Source organism: Choloepus didactylus, chromosome 6, assembly GCF_015220235.1.
Source record: "Choloepus didactylus isolate mChoDid1 chromosome 6, mChoDid1.pri, whole genome shotgun sequence".
In the NCBI taxonomy this organism is placed as follows: domain Eukaryota; kingdom Metazoa; phylum Chordata; class Mammalia; order Pilosa; family Megalonychidae; genus Choloepus; species Choloepus didactylus.
This window is the reverse complement of record NC_051312.1, coordinates 62616074-62632102: the sequence shown is the minus strand read 5'-3', so window position 1 is coordinate 62632102 and position 16029 is coordinate 62616074. Positions and strand designations below refer to the sequence as shown.

Sequence of the window (16029 nt, the reverse complement as noted above, 5' to 3'; positions counted from 1 at the left end):
CAGATTTAATCTTGTAAAGCTTCCTGACCTTCTGGCAGAATAAGTGTTGCAGGCTCACCTTGTACCTTCCTGCCCCAGGCAAAGAATAGGTCACCCCCGCATGGAGCCCTGATTCTTTTTAAAGGAATATGGTCTCCTAGTTTAACAACCTTGGGAGGTGGATTAAGCAGGCCTTAGTCCCATGTCACCCAAATTGCTAGCTGGTGCAAGAAACAAATGGGATACGCAGAATATGGTCCTTCAGTATTTTTTCCCCACATGTTGCCAAACTAAAAATATCAGAATTTCAAAGCCATTGTTTCAAAAGTCTTTACTGAATGCCTACTATATTTAGGTAGATGTTGGAATACGAAACAATAAAAACAAATCTTGGCTCTCCCTGTGTTTACATCAGTGCAATTAGGTAAACAAAATGGTAAGAAAGCTTGGGGCAAGTGGGCAGGTGTGGATGAAGAGCCAGTTCTCTTTGCCTAGTGCAGGAGTTTGGTCACTACCAAGATGACTCTTGAGCCTCTTGGTCACCAGAGGCTCAAATTTGGAAGCTACCCAGCCAGGAGCATCTCCCTCTCAGCCCTGGGGTAAATGAGGTGCAAGGGCTGGGAGTTACTATGGAAGCACATACACAAGTGGTATTACAGGTTCAATGGCTGCTGCTGTTCCTCTCTGCTGTAGGTAGCCTCTAGCTCAGGGTTGGTAGTAGCTCGTGAAAAGTGCTATAAGAGAAACAGGAGAGATGTAAGGGAGGTGGTGGTAGTTGACACAATGAATGGTCAAGGAAAACTAGAGGAAATTACATGCCCCAAACTGAAGACAAGGAATCAACCTTATGAAAGACTGTGGGAAGAATCTTCCAGATAGTGGGAATTACAAAAAGTCCTCAGCTAAAGAAGAGGTGTCCAAAGGCTAGTTGGAGATGGAGTGTGGTGAGAGGGAGAGTGACTTGAGATAAGGTTGAAGGGGTAGGAGGAGGCCAGATCTCCAAGGCCTTCTAGGTTGCGGTAAAAATTGGTATCTTGAGGGTAATGCGAAGCCATTAAAGGTTTAAAGCAGGATTGTTGCATGATTACTACTACCTTAAAAAACAGACAAAACCCCACTTACACTGTCCAATAGGAAATGGATTATCCTTTAGGATTCTGAAAAGGGGTCAAATGCAGTGCTGCCTTAGAGTTATAAATACTTGGTGTAAATTAAAAGCACCCTTAGAAAACTTTTATACATGGCCTTTCCTTTTCATTACTACTCACTGTTTTCTCAAGGGAAATTCAAACTTCAACTATTTCAGCACTTGGGTTTGAAGATACAGAGCTTAAATTGGAAAAAATAAAAAATAAAAAAATCCCTTGAAAGAAATATGTGGGCACGGGCTTTATGTGTGCATCAAAAAGGATGTTCCTCAACCTTAGGCTGATCATTCCCAGGCTCATCTTTTGGTGAATTCCTTTTCATCCTGGGGGCCTAGGTCCCTGCAGCGTGTCCTCTCAAAGAGGTATGTTAGATCGGTCCAGTCCAGGCCATGCACTACCCAGCTACCTGCGCATCTTCAGTCTCGCCTCAACTAACCACTGTCGCTTCAAGATAATTTGGAAGCAATCCCCTACAGCCGCTGTCTTATGCCAATGCCGCCGCGAGAACGGGAGGCGCGCCAAGGCGAGTCTTTCCCTCTAAGAGCCTCAAGCTCCGCCTCTTAACAGTCGGGGGACGGGGGTGGTCTCCAAAGAACCTTGGGCCCTAAAAACAGTCCCAGGCATAGGCTGACAAAGGCAAAGGTCCAATACTGCCTCTTGCACACTCGTAGCGCCAGTCTGGAATTCCTCACATCAACGATACGGCGACGTCACCGCAGCCACCAAAGAGAATCCATCTAGATCCAGCGGGTGTTCACGGGTCTGCCGATGCGCCTGCGCCAATACCCGCCCGAGTCGGGGCTTACGTGCTGACGAAGGAGAACCGTGCGTGGGAGCGTGGGAGCGTGCGTGCGGGGTGACCAAGCGAGTGTAACGGTCGCCGGGCTTCGCCTCTCAACGGCAGTTGCTGGATTTTCCCGTTCGGCTCTTCTGCCTTCTTTAAAGGCCGTGCAGTGTGCTTTCGTGCCGTCTTACTGAGTTGCGCTAAGCAAAGCATTTGTGAACTGGTACTGGGAAGAAAGTGGTGGCCGGGGACAGGGAGAAGTCAAAAGCCTGTTGGTACCCCAATCTCTAGTCCTTGCGCTACCCCCGCTTAGACCAAGTAATTCTTTCTTTGGCTCCCCCACCCCCACCCCTGATCATAACTTTCTGCAAACTCAAGGGATAGTTTATTAGATGTTCAGTGAGGTTAGTAAATTGATAGCTGTGAGAGTGATTAATTTAGGAAGTTTGACTCCACTGAAATTGCATTATCCCTACCAGGTTCTCAAAATGTCAACTGTCAAGGAACAGCTTATTGAGAATTTAATTGTGGACGATAAAACCTCCCAGAGTAAGATCACCATTGTTGGAAGTGGTTCTGTAGGCATGGCTTGTGCTATTAGTATCTTATTGAAGGTAAGTGATAAGCCTATTCTGTGGCTGAAAATCGTAAACACTTTGACGAGTTTGGGGTTGCAGGACTAATCCCTTGATGTAGCAAATACGCATCCTTTCACCTGTTTTTGACACAATTTAAGGAAGATTTTTTTAGAGTTTACCATGTGTGTGGCATTTCTAGAATATTTAAATTTACACATAGAAAATACATTGAATTATGAATATTTAAGTATTTTCTGGGGAAATGATTCAATACCTTGCCTCCCTTGAAAAGTAATGGGTGAAAATTATATTTCGTAATGGCTTATACTTTTAAAAAGTTATTTAATTGTAAAAATAATGCATGCTCATTGTAAAAAAAAAAAAAGGTACCAAATTTGGTAAAATAACAATGGATGTCCTTTGATTTTGTTTTCCCCTTTCTATTTCCAGAGGTAGAACTTGTTAATATTTTGATTTATATCCTTCCATATATGATTTATACCCATAAAACATTTAATGAAACCCACAAAATAAGAATAAAGGGGGAGTGATAGATCCCAAAGTAATTTGAGCAGAGAATAAAAATCTATTTGCAGGCCCCCCCACCCCCCACCCCGAAGAACTGGGGAAAAGTGCAGAAATGTTGGACTTCCCCCCCTGGGTTATTACTGAAATTCTCACAAACATTGAGGACTAACAATTTAGTAGGCCCAGCCGGTGATCTTCAGGCTTGCCTTTATGAAGCTTGTTACTACTAAGGAGAGGCTAAGCCTAATTATAATTGTGCCTAAGAGTGTCCCCCAGAGAACCTCTTTGTTGCTCAGATGTGGCCTTTTTCTCTCTAAGCCAACTCAGCAGGTTACGTGGGACATAACTCCCAGGGGTGAAAGTCTCCCTGGCAACGTGGGACTTGACTCTTGGGGATGAGCCTGGACACAGCATTGTGGGATTGAGAAAATCTTCGTGATCAAAAGTGGGAAGCAAAATGAAACAAAATACGTTTCAGGGGCTTAGAGATTCAGTGGCTAACGGGTCACTCTGGAGGGCATTCTTATGTGCTATATGGATATCCCTTTTTAGTTTTTAGTGTATTGGGATAGCTAGAAGGAAATACCTGAAACTGTTGAACTGCAACCCAGTAAACTTGATTCTTGTTTTTTTTTTTTTAAATCATTTTTTGTAGAAATAACATATATACATAAAAGTGATAACTTTCCAAGTGTAATTTAACAAGTAGTTAGAAAGCAAATTTCAAAGAATATTATAGGTTACAATTCCGCAGTTTCAGTTATTTCCTTATTATGAAATATAAAATATATATAAAAAGGTAATATCTTTCAAAGTATGATTTAACTAGTAGATATATAGGAAATTTCCAGTTATTATGAGTTATAGTACCGTAGTTTCAGTCATTTCCTGATTGTGAAATCTAACATATATACAAAAAATATAGCTTTCAAATTACAATTTAACAAATAGCTATATAACAAATTTCAAAGGATGCCGTGGGTTATAGTTCCACTATTTCAGTTTTTTCCTTCTGACTGTTCTAATATCCTAGCAGCTAAGGAAAAGAAAATTATATAAAGATTCAGTATTTATAATTCTTTGTGAAATTCCATCTTGCCTGTTGCTACCCTTTCCTCAAGTTTAATCACTTTCCCGATCTTCAGGGATGTCTAGGCGGTGACCACCCTAACCTGTTCATGTTGAAAAGGTGTGCCAACTTTATAAGCAAAGGGGGCATTTCTAGTTGATATTCTTGAAGAGGCTATTGCCTCTGGATTTTGGGACTTAGCTGGCATAGGGGCATTCTGAAGGATTTAAATTTCTGATGAATAAACTTAATGAAACTTTTATCGAGTATGGTATTCCTATTAACCATAGTCCCTAGTATGCAATGTGTAGATTTTTCCCATGTACCCTTCTTTTGTCAACTCTCTGTGCCAGTGTCTTACCCTTATCCTTGATTCTTGAAGACAATTCTATAACTATGTAGCTTACACAGGGTAACTGTGGTTGTGAAAACCTTGTGGCTCACACTCCCTTTATCCAGTGTATGGACAGATAAGTAGAAAAATGGGGACAATTAGCTGTACTGCACTGAACAAAATGGAATGGGTTCTCACATAAACGAGGATTTTTTTTTTAACCAGGAAAAGAGATACTGTGCAGGTAAAACAATAGCTGTCCATCACAGTTAATAATTTTGCTACATCCTATTGTTTACTTTGACTTGTAGTCACTCTACGTCTATTCAAAAACTAGTTTTTAAATATCTTTTTTCCTATTAAAAATATGACTCCTTTGATTATAGAGTAGCCATGCAAAAATTCTCCTAAAACTCAAGTAGGAACATTTTTCAGAACACTTTATTCATAACTTTCATGTATTTTAGGATTTAACTGATGAACTCGCCCTTGTTGATGTCTCAGTGGACAAACTGAAAGGAGAAGCAATGGATCTTCAGCATGGCAGCCTTTTCTTCAGTACTTCAAAGATTATCTCTGGAAAAGGTTAATTTTAGTTTTATAAAATTATTTTCAGAGCTTTAAAAAAGAAATAAATTTTACCAAACAGATATCAATAAATATAAATTTAAAAATAGCACCACTGTCATTAGGACACATAGTTTAAAAAGTTAATTAAGAAACCCATTTTATTATAGTGGTAGAAAATTTGGAAAATACAGAACGGTAAAAAGAAACATTTGTCGCTCTTCTATTAATTGCTTTGTGTATTTTAAGTCTCCTTTTTATGTATTGTCTTTATGTAACTGACATTACATTATGTTTTTTTTATCTTCATTTTATTGAGATATATTCACATACCACACAGTCATACAAAACAAATCGTACTTTCGATTGTTCACAGTACCATTACATAGTTGTACATTCATCACCTAAATCAATCCCTGACACCTTCATTAGCACACACACAAAAATAACAAGAATAATAATTAGAGTGAAAAAGAGCAATTGAAGTAAAAAAGAACACTGGGTACCTTTGTTTGTTTGTTTCCTTCCCCTATTTTTCTACTCATCCATCCATAAACTAGACAAAATGGAGTGTGGTCCTTATGGCTTTCCCAATCCCGTTGTCACCCCTCATAAGCTACATTTTTATACAACTGTCTTCGAGATTCATGGGTTCTGGGTTGTAGTTTGATAGTTTCAGGTATCCACCACCAGCTACCCCAATTCTTTAGAACCTAAAAAGGGTTGTCTAAATTGTGCGTAAGAGTGCCCACCAGAGTGACCTCTCAGCTCCTTTTGGAATCTCTCTGCTACTGAAGCTTATTTCATTTCCTTTCACATCCCCCTTTTGGTCAAGAAGATGTTCTCCGTCCCACAATGCCAGGTCTACATTCCTCCCCGGGAGTCATATTCCACGTTGCCAGGGAGATTCACTCCCCTGGGTGTCTGATCCCACGTAGTGGGGAGGGCAGTGATTTTACCTTTCAAGTTGGCTTAGCCAGAGAGAGAGGGCCACATCTGAGCAACAAAGAGGCATTCGGGAGGAGGCTCTTAGGCACAATTATAGGGAGGCCTAGCCTCTCCTTTGCAGCAACCGTCTTCCCAAGGGTAAAACCTATGGTAGAGGGCTCAACCCATCAAACCACCAGTCCCCTATGTCTGTGGTCATGTTAGCAACCATCGAGGTGGGGTAGGCGAATACCCCTGCATTCTCCACAGGCTCCTCAAGGGGGCACTACATCTTTTTTTCCTTGTTTTTCTTTTTTTTTTTTTTTTAACTTTCCCTTCTTTTTTAAATCAACTGTATGAAAAAAAAGTTAAAAAGAAAACAAACATACAATAAAAGAACATTTCAAAGAGACCATAACAAGGGAGTAAGAAAAAGACAACTAACCTAAGATAACTGTTTAACTTCCAACATGTTCCTACTTTACCCCAAGAAAGTTACCTAATACAGCAACATTTCTGTGAACTTGTTCCTACTATATCCATCAGAAATTAGCAGACCATAGTCATTCCTGGGCATCCCCAGAACGTTAAATAGCTTATCTGTTCTTCTTGGATTATTGTTCCCCCTTCCTCAATTGCTCTCTATTGCTAGTTCCCCTACATTCTACATTATAAACCATTTGTTTTACATTTTTCAAAGTTCACATTAGTGGTAGCATATAATATTTCTCTTTTTGTGCCTGGCTTATTTCGCTCAGCATTATGTCTTCAAGGTTCATCCATGTTGTCATATGTTTCACGAGATCGTTCCTTCTTACTGCTGTGTAGTATTCCATCGTGTGTATATACCACATTTTATTTATCCACTCATCTGTTGAAGGACATTTGGGTTGTTTCCATCTCTTGGCAATTGTGAATAATGCTGCTATGAACATTGGCGTGCAGATATCTGTTCGTGTCACTGCTTTCCGATCTTCCGGGTATATACTGAGAAGTACAATCGCTGGATCGAATGGTAGCTCTATATCTAGTTTTCTAAGGAACTGCCAGACCGACTTCCAGAGTGGCTGAACCACCAACAATGAATAAGAGTTCCCATTTCTCCACATCCCCTCCAGCATTTGTAGTTTCCTGTTTGTTTAATGGCAGCCATTCTAACCGGTGTTAGATGGTATCTCATTGTGGTCTTAATTTGCATCTCTCTAATAGCTAGTGAAGCTGAACATTTTTTCATGTGTTTCTTGGCCATTTGTATTTCCTCTTCAGAGAACTGTCTTTTCATATCTTTTGCTCATTTTATAATTGGGCTGTCTGTACTATTGTCATTGAGTTGTAGGATTTCTTTATATATGCAAGATATCAGTCTTTTGTCAGATACATGGTTTCCAAAATTTTTTTCCCATTGAGTTGGGTGCCTCTTTACCTTTTTGAGAAATTCCTTTGAGGTGCAGAAACTTCTAAGCTTGAGGAGTTCCCATTTATCTATTTTCTCTTTTGTTGCTTGTGCTTTGGGTGTAAAGTCTAGGAAGTGGCCGCCTAATACAAGGTCTTGAAGATGTTTTCCTACATTATCTTCTAGAAGTTTTATGGTACTTTCTTTTATATTGAGATCTTTGGTCCATTTTGAGTTAATTTTTGTGTAGGGGGTGAGGTAGGGGTCCTCTTTCATTCTTTTGGATATGGATATCCAACTCTCCCAGCCCCATTTGTTGAAAAGACCATTATGACTCAGTTCAGTGACTTTGGGGGCCTTATCAAAGATCAGTCAGCCATAGATCTGAGGGTCTATCTCCGAATTCTCAATTCGATTCCATTGATCTATATGTCTGTCTTTGTGCCAGTACCATGCTGTTTTGGCAACTGTGGCTTTATAATAAGCTTCAAAGTCAGGGAGTATAAGTCCTCCCACTTCGTTTTTCTTTTTTAGAGTGTCTTTAGCAATTCGAGGCATCTTCCCTTTCCAAATAAATTTGATAACTAGCTTTTCCAAGTCTGCAAAGTAGGTTGTTGGAATTTTGATTGGGATTGCATTGAATCTGTAGATGAGTTTGGGTAGAATTGACATCGTAATGACATTTAGTCTTCCTGTCCATGAACATGGAATATTTTTCCATCTTTTAAGGTCCCCTTCTATTTCTTTTAGTAGAGTTATGTAGTTTTCTTTGTATAGGTCTTTTACATCTTTGGTTAAGTTTATTCCTAGGTACTTGATTTTTTTAGTTGGTATTGAAAATGGTATCTTTTTCTTGAGTGTCTCTTCAGTTTGTTCATTTCTAGCATATAGAAACATTACTGACTTATGTGCATTAACCTTGTATCCCGCTACTTTGCTAAATTTGTTTATTAGCTCTAGTAGCTGTATCATCGATTTCTCAGGGTTTTCTAGATATAAGATCATATCATCTGCAAACAATGACAGTTTTACTTCTTCTTTTCCAATTTGGATGCCTTTTATTTCATTGTCTTGCCGGATTGCCCTGGCTAGCACTTCCAGCACAATGTTGAATAACAGTGGTGACAGCGGGCATCCTTGTCTTGTTCCTGATCTTAGAGGGAAGGCTTTCAGTCTCTCACCATTGAGTACTGTGCTGGCTGTGGGTTTTTCATATATGCTCTTTATCATGTTGAGGAAGTTTCCTTCAATTCCTACCTTTTGAAGTGTTTTTATCAAAAAGGGATGTTGGATATTGTCAAATGCTTTTTCAGCATCTATTGAGATGATCAATTGATTTTTCCCTTTCGAGTTTTTAATGTGTTCTAATACATTGATTGTTTTTGTTATGTTGAACCATCCTTGCATGCCTGGAATGAACCCCACTTGGTCATGGTGTATGATTTTTTAATGTGTCTTTGGATTCGATTTGCAAGTATTTTGTTGAGAATTTTTGCATCTATATTCATTAGGGAGATTGGCCGGTAGTTTTCCTTTTTTGTAGCATCTTTGCCTGGTTTTGGTATTAGATTGATGTTAGCTTCATAAAATGAGTTAGGTAGTGTTCCATTTTCTTCAGTGTTTTGAAAGAGTTTGAGTAAGATTGGTGTCAGTTCTTTCTGGAAAGTTTGGTAGAATTCCCCTGTGAAGCCATCTGGCCCTGGGCATTTATTTGTGGGAAGATTTTTGATGACTGATTGAATCTCTTTGCTTGTGATGGGTTGGTTGAGGTCTTCTATTTCTTCTCTGGTCAGTCTAGGTTGTTCCTATGTTTCCAGGAAATTGTCCATTTCCTCTACATTCTCCAGTTTGTTGCCATACAGTTGTTCATAGTATCCTCTTATAATTTTTTTAATTTCTTCAGGATCTGCAGTTATGTCACCTTTTTCATTCATTATTTTGTTTATATGGGTCTTCTCTCTTTTTGATTTTGTCAGTCTAGCTAGGGGCTTGTCAATCTTGTTGATCTTCTCAAAGAACCAACTTTTGGTGATATTTATCCTCTCTATTGTTTTTTTGTTCTCTATGTCATTTATTTCTGCTTTAATCCTTGTTATTTCTTTTCTTCTACTTGGTTTAGGATTGGTTTGCTGTTCATTTTCTAGCTTCTTCAGTTGATCCATTAGTTCTTTGATTTTGGCTCTTTCTTCCTTTTTAATATATGCGTTTAGTGCTATAAATTTCCCCCTTAGCACTGCTTTTGCTGCATCCCATAGGTTTTGGTATGTTGTGTTCTCATTTTCATTCGTCTCTATATATTTAGCAATTTCTCTTGCTATTTCTTCATTAACCCACTGATTGTTTAGGAGTGTGTTGTTTAACCTCCAGGTATTTGTGAATTTTCTAAGTCTCTGATGGTTATTGACTTCTAATTGTATTCCATTGTGGTCAGAGAATGTGCTTTGAATAATTTCAATCTTTTTAAATTTATTGAGGCTTGTTTTATGTCCCAGCATATGATCTATTCTGGAGAAAGTTCCGTGAGCACTAGAAAAGTATGTGTATCCTGGTGATTTGGGATGTAATGTCCTGTAGATGTCTGTTAAATCTAATTCATTTATCAGATTGTTTAGGTTTTCAATTTCCTTATTGGTCTTCTGTCTGGTTGATCTATCTATAGGAGAGAGTGATGTGTTGAAGTCTCCCACAATTATTGTGGAAACATCAATTGCTTCCTTTAGTTTTTCCAGTGTTTCTCTCATGTATTTTGTGGCACCTTGATTGGGTGCATAGACATTTACGATTGTTATTTCTTCTTGCTGAATTGCCCCTTTTATTAGTATGTAGTGGCCTTCTTTGTCTCTCAAAACATCCCTGCATTTGAAGTCTATTTTATCTGAGATTAGTATTGCTACACCTGCTTTCTTTTGGCTGTAGCTTGCATGAAATATTTTTTTCCATCCTTTCACTTTCAATTTCTTTGTGTCCCTGTGTCTAAGATGAGTCTCTTGTATGCAACATATTGATGGTTCATTTTTTTTTATCCATTCTGCGAATCTATATCTTTTAATTGGGGAGTTTAATCCATTTACATTCAACGTTAAAACCGTGAAGGCATTTCTTGAATCGGCCATCTTATCCTTTGGTTTATGTTTGCCATATTTTCCCCTCTCTCTATTAATATCCTTTATTGTACCCATACCGAATCTCTTTAGTACTGAACCTTTCTCCAAGTCTCTCTGTCCTTTCTTTGTTTCTCTGTCTGTAGGGCTCTCTCTAGTATCTCCAGTAGGGCAGGTCTCTTGTTAGCAAATTCTCTCAGCATTTGTTTGTCTGTGAAAAATTTAAGCTCTCCCTCAAATTTGAAGGCGAGCTTTGCTGGATAAAGTATTCTTGGCTGGAAATTTTTCTCACTCAGAATTTTAAATATATCGTGCCACTGCCTTCTCGCCTCCATGGTGGCTGCTGAGTAGTCACTACTTAGTCTTATGCTGTTTCCTTTGTATGTGGTGAATTGCTTTTCTCTTGCTGCTTTCAGAACTTGCTCCTTCTCTTCAGTGTTTGACAGTGTGATCAGAATATGTCTCGGAGTCGGTTTATTTGGATTTATTCTATTTGGAGTTCGCTGAGCATTTATGATTTGTGTATTTATGTTGTTTAGAAGATTTGGGAAGTTTTCCCCAACAATTTCTTTGAATACTCTTCCTAGACCTTTACCCTTTTCTTCCCCTTCTGGGACACCAATGAGTCTTATATTTGGACGTTTCATATTATCTATCATATCCCTGAGGTCCATTTCGATTTTTTCAATTTTTTTCCCCATTCTTTCTTTTATGCTTTCATTTTCTATTCTGTCATCTTCCAGGTCACTGATTCGTTGTTGAACTTCCTCTAGTCTTGTACTATGAGTGTCCAGAATCTTTTTAATTTGGTCAACAGTTTCTTTAATTTCCATAAGATCATCCATTTTTTTATTTAGTCTTGCAATGTCTTCTTTATGCTCTTCTAGAGTCTTCTTGATTTCCTTTATATCCCGTACTATGGTCTCATTGTTCATCTTTAGTTCTTTCAGTAGCTGCTCTAGGTGCTGTGTCTCTTCTGGTATTTTGATTTGGGTGCTTGGGCTTGGGTTATCCATATCGTCTGGTTTTTTCATATGCTTTATAATTTTCTGTTGTTTTTGGCCTCTTGGCATTTGCTGAACTTGACAGGGTTCTTTTAGGATGTGTAGACCAATTGAAGTCCTTATCTCTAATTTATCAGATCTACAGCTTCGTGGAGTACACTTTCTCTAACTAACCAGCAGGTGGCGTCCACGAGTCACCTGTTCTCCACAAGCCAGTTCTCCCCTGCTTAGCCTTTTTGGTGAGTGGGGGAGTGAGTCTTGTGAGGTCCAATTGGTGTACCAAGCTTGAGTGTGTAGTTGGTGTTGCCTGCCCTGTATATGGGGCATGTTTCTGGGCAGTCAGGGAGGGGGAGGTGGCTCTAACAATCAAATCTCCCTGGTGATCCTAGAGTTTTAAAGCTGCTGCAGTAGTCTAATCCTTCAGTTCAGTCCTGCCACAGTTTGTCTCTGCCACTGACCCACAAGTCCTTGGTATTGGCGTATGGCTCCTGAGACTTGCAAGTGGGCCCCTCTTCCAGGCTGTGCACCCTGGGTCCTCTGTTGAGGGATGACTGTGCTATGTCACAGGTGAGTGCCGTCCCCCCAGGGCAGTTCTGGGCTGCTGGGCTGTGTAGGGAGGCTCCCAGTCTGCTGAAATGATGGCTGAATGGGGCTTTGTTAATTCACACTGCTCCACCTTCCCAACTCTGGGACAATCAGCTGAGGTTGCAGGGAAGGCTAAAGTCCACGCCCAGTTTTGTGGTGTGTGCCTGTTGTTTGAAGCACTTCCATCACAGTGGGTTGTCTGGGGCAGCTCTGGGCTATGGGGCTGGCAATGGGCAAGAGTGTTTCCTGTCCACCAGGATGATGGCTGTGAGTGGACACCCCCCTTTTCTTGGGAAGTTGTGGTGTTTAGTGAATTTTCTCAGCCACTGGATTATTGCCTTTGTCTCAGAGCTCTCTTAGTTCTGCTCTTGTCTTGACCTGCCCAGATTGCAAGTCTTTGAAGCTTTCTGTATTGGGCTTCTTAGAGTAATTGTTTTAGAAAAAGAAAACAGGATTTAAAAAAAGGGCCCTCCTCAGAGATCTAATGGGTTATTGAAATGCTAAGAGACAAAGCAATTAGGGCCATTAAGGAAAGGTCCACAGGGCAGAGAGATCAGCTTTTCTTCGGGATTTGCATATGAGCCTGAGGGCCTGAGCTCTGCCCTTCCCCTTTCTATGTTCACCAGAACTCCAAAAATCCTCCGCTTTTATTTTGGAGTTGTTTGTGTTGTTTTTTTTTATGCCTGTCTCCTCTCTGCTGGGCTGGCTGCTCTCAGATTCTCTGGTGTCTGGTCTCAGTCTATCTATGGTTGGAGTTTGGATCAGTAGAATGAGTTTCCGATAAGGGCTGCCACTGCAGTTCTCCCTTCTCCTTCCTGGAGCTGACAGCCCCTCCTCCCACGGGACTAAGCCTGGCAGGGAGGGGCGCGGGTCCCCTGGCCTCAAAAACTTACAGGTTTCGCTGATCTCAGCAGTTCGACGTTTTCATGAGTGTTGTATGAAGTATGCCCAAAGTCAGATTGCTCTGTGGTGTCCAGTCCATGCAGTTCCTGGCTTTCTACCTACTTTCCTGGAGGAGTAACTAAAACATACAGCTCACCAGTCCGCCATCTTGCCCCGCCTTCCTACATTATGTTTTGTTTCCTGCTTTTTAAACTTGTCCTTTCATATATTTTTCCAAGGTAATGCAGGATTGAACAGTTTTTATATTATTATTGATGTATTTATCCATATTCTTTCACTTGGTTTTCTTTTTGTGTTTATAGAGGATCAGGTTTTAGGATATAGAGTGAGGCAATGAAACAGAAGAAATGGAGAACTTGGCTTCATTAGCATGAGCATCATGTGTTGACTAAAAGAAGCTTCAGAGAATTAGGAAAAATAATTGTTTTATGACACACTAAAGTATATAGCACACTCTTTGGTAACATGATTCAACAGATTTATGTTCCACTAGAAGCCTTCTTATCTAACATAATTAGGACTGAAGATGGTTAGTTAATTTTTAAAATGCTTGCTAAAATAGGGTGTCATAATCATTTCATATTAACCTAAAATATAAAGTATACTAATAGTTTATTTACCAGTTTTCTGATTATAGGGCAAAACCTTTGAGTATGGCTCAGTAGGTTGGAATTTTGCACTGTTAAAGCATATCCACAAAGATCATTTCAATATTTTTAAAGTTCTGCAAGAAATTTAAACACACTCATGAAGTAATCTGATCACAAAACTACTAAATTTTTATGACTTCTCTCCATTTTCATTCCTATCTCATATCTAAAGGGACAGATTTTAAACAACTTGGTTTTTTTTTTTTTTTTTTTTTGGTTATCAAAGGATTTGTTTTTTTGCTTTTTTTTAAAAAAAATTCAGTTTTATTGAGATATATTCACATACCATACCATCATCCATGGTGTACAATCAACTGTTCACAGTACCGTCATATAGTTGTGCATTCATCACTCCAATCTATTTTTGAACATTTTCCTTACACCAGAAAGAATAAAGAAATAAAAGTAAAAAAGAACACCCAAATCATCCCCCCCCATCCCACCCTATTTTTCATTTAGTTTTGGTCCCCATTTTTCTACTCATCCATCCATACACTGGATAAAGGGAGTGTGAGCATACAGGGTTTTCACAATCACACTGTCACCCCTTGTAAGCTACATAGTTATACAATCGTCTTCACGAGTCAAGGCTACTGGGTTGGTGTTCGATAGTGTCAGGTATTTACTCCTAGCTATTCCAATACATTAAAACCTAAAAGGGTTATATATATAGTGCATAAGAATGCCCACCAGAGTGACCTCTAGACTCCATTTGAAATCTCTCAGCCACTGAAACTTTATTTTGTTTAATTTCGCATCCCACTTTTGGTCGATGTTCTCAATCCTATGATGCCAGGTCCAGATTCATCCCCAGGAGTCATATCCTGCGTTTCCAGGAGATTTACATCCCTGGGAGTGAGGTCCCATGTAGGGGGGCGGGTAGTGAGTTCACCTGCTGAATTGGCTTAGCTAGAGAGAGAGGGCCACATCTGAGCAACAAAGAGGCACTCGGGGAGACTCTTAAGCACAATTCTAAACAGGTTGAGCCTCTTCTTTGCAGTAAGGAGCTTCATAAGGGCAAGCCCCAAGATAGAGGGCTCAGCATACCAAACCATAAGCCCTCAATGTTTGTGAGAACATGTGCAACAACCCAGGTGAGGAAGTCCAACACTTATGCATTTTCCCCAGCTCCTCAGGGGGACCCTGCAAATATATTTTTATTCTCTGCCCAAATTACCTTGGGATGTGTTGCTATTTCACACTAACCTATACAGACCTACCAGATCTCACTTCCTATTCAAAGTTTCATGCAGTTATGGTGGTTGAACAAACTGACTGTACAAGTTAAACAACTTGCTTTTGATACAGCTCTCCAAGACATTCAACTTAATTTTCATAGAAACAATTATATGTTAAAATTAGTTCATGAAATACTTGACATATAAAAAGAGACTAAAGAAAGACTGTGAGAAGATGGCAGAGAAGGAAGCTCCAGGAATCAGTCCCTCCACCAAAATAACTGGCAGGAACAGTTTGAACTTTTTTCCCCCGTATGTCCCAATAGTGTCCTTTTTTTTACTATTAGAGAAGTTGTAGGTTAACAGAAAAATTATGCTTAAAATACAGACTTCCCATATACCACCTGTGGTGGTTTGGAGCTGTGTGTACCCCAGAAAAACATGTTCTTAAATTTAATCCGTTCCTGTTGGTGTGAACCATTGTAAGTAGGACCTTTTGATGAGGTTACTTCAATTAAGGTCTGACCCACCTCAGTCAGGATGGGTCTTAATCCTATTACTGAAGTCCTTTAAAAGTTGAATGAAATTCAGACAGAGGGAGAACAATCCACAGAGGGAGCAGCCAGATGTGGCCCTCCCTCTCTAGCTAAGCCAACTTAGCAGGTGAACACACTGCCCTCCCCCCTGCATGGGACTTCACTCCCAGGGGTGTAAATCTCCCTGGCAATGCAGGATATGACTCCTGGGGATGAATCTGGACCTGGCATCATAGGATTGAGAACATCTTGACCAAAAGTGGGATGCGAAATTAAACAAAATAAAGTTTCAGTGGCTGAGAGATTTCAAATGGAGTTAAACAACACTGGGACCCAGGAGATGCTGCCATGTGCCTTGCCATCTGACAAGCTGAAGACCAAGGATTGCTGGCAGCCAGCCCCAGGATTCCACAGTCTTTAGGAAGGAAACATCAATTTGATGACACCTTGATTTGTGCTTTCTTTTTACTTCAAAACTGTGCTAATAAATTCCCATTGTTTAAGCTGATCTGTTGTGTGGTATTTGTTTGAGCAGCCAAGGAAACTAAAACAAATTGGTACAAGGAAAGTGGGTTGCTTTTGCAAATACCAAAAATATGGAAATGGCTTTGGAATTGGGTAATAGATAGAGGCTGGAAGCATTGTGAGATGCTTGTGTCACAGGTTTGTCTCTTTACACCTCAAACTTGTGATCTTCATTAGAAAAGGCCTGAGCCTATCAGGTTGTGATTTAGTTAGTAAAGTAACCTCCCACTCAATTTAGAG

General features: G+C 39.8%; 1 protein-coding gene across 3 annotated transcripts in view; it reads left to right on the top strand.

The window, feature by feature from the left end:
- The first annotated feature begins 2241 nt into the window (after positions 1–2241).
- The window catches only part of LOC119536466 (L-lactate dehydrogenase C chain), a 138277-nt gene continuing 124489 nt past the window's right edge, over positions 2242–16029 (top strand). For all 3 annotated transcript variants that reach the window (XM_037839273.1, XM_037839272.1, XM_037839271.1), the window contains exons 1-2: positions 2242–2525; positions 4888–5005. In XM_037839273.1, coding sequence (XP_037695201.1) covers positions 2304–2525; positions 4888–5005 — 340 coding nt within the window. In that variant the 5' untranslated portion in view covers positions 2242–2303. The remainder of the gene's footprint in view (positions 2526–4887; positions 5006–16029) is intronic.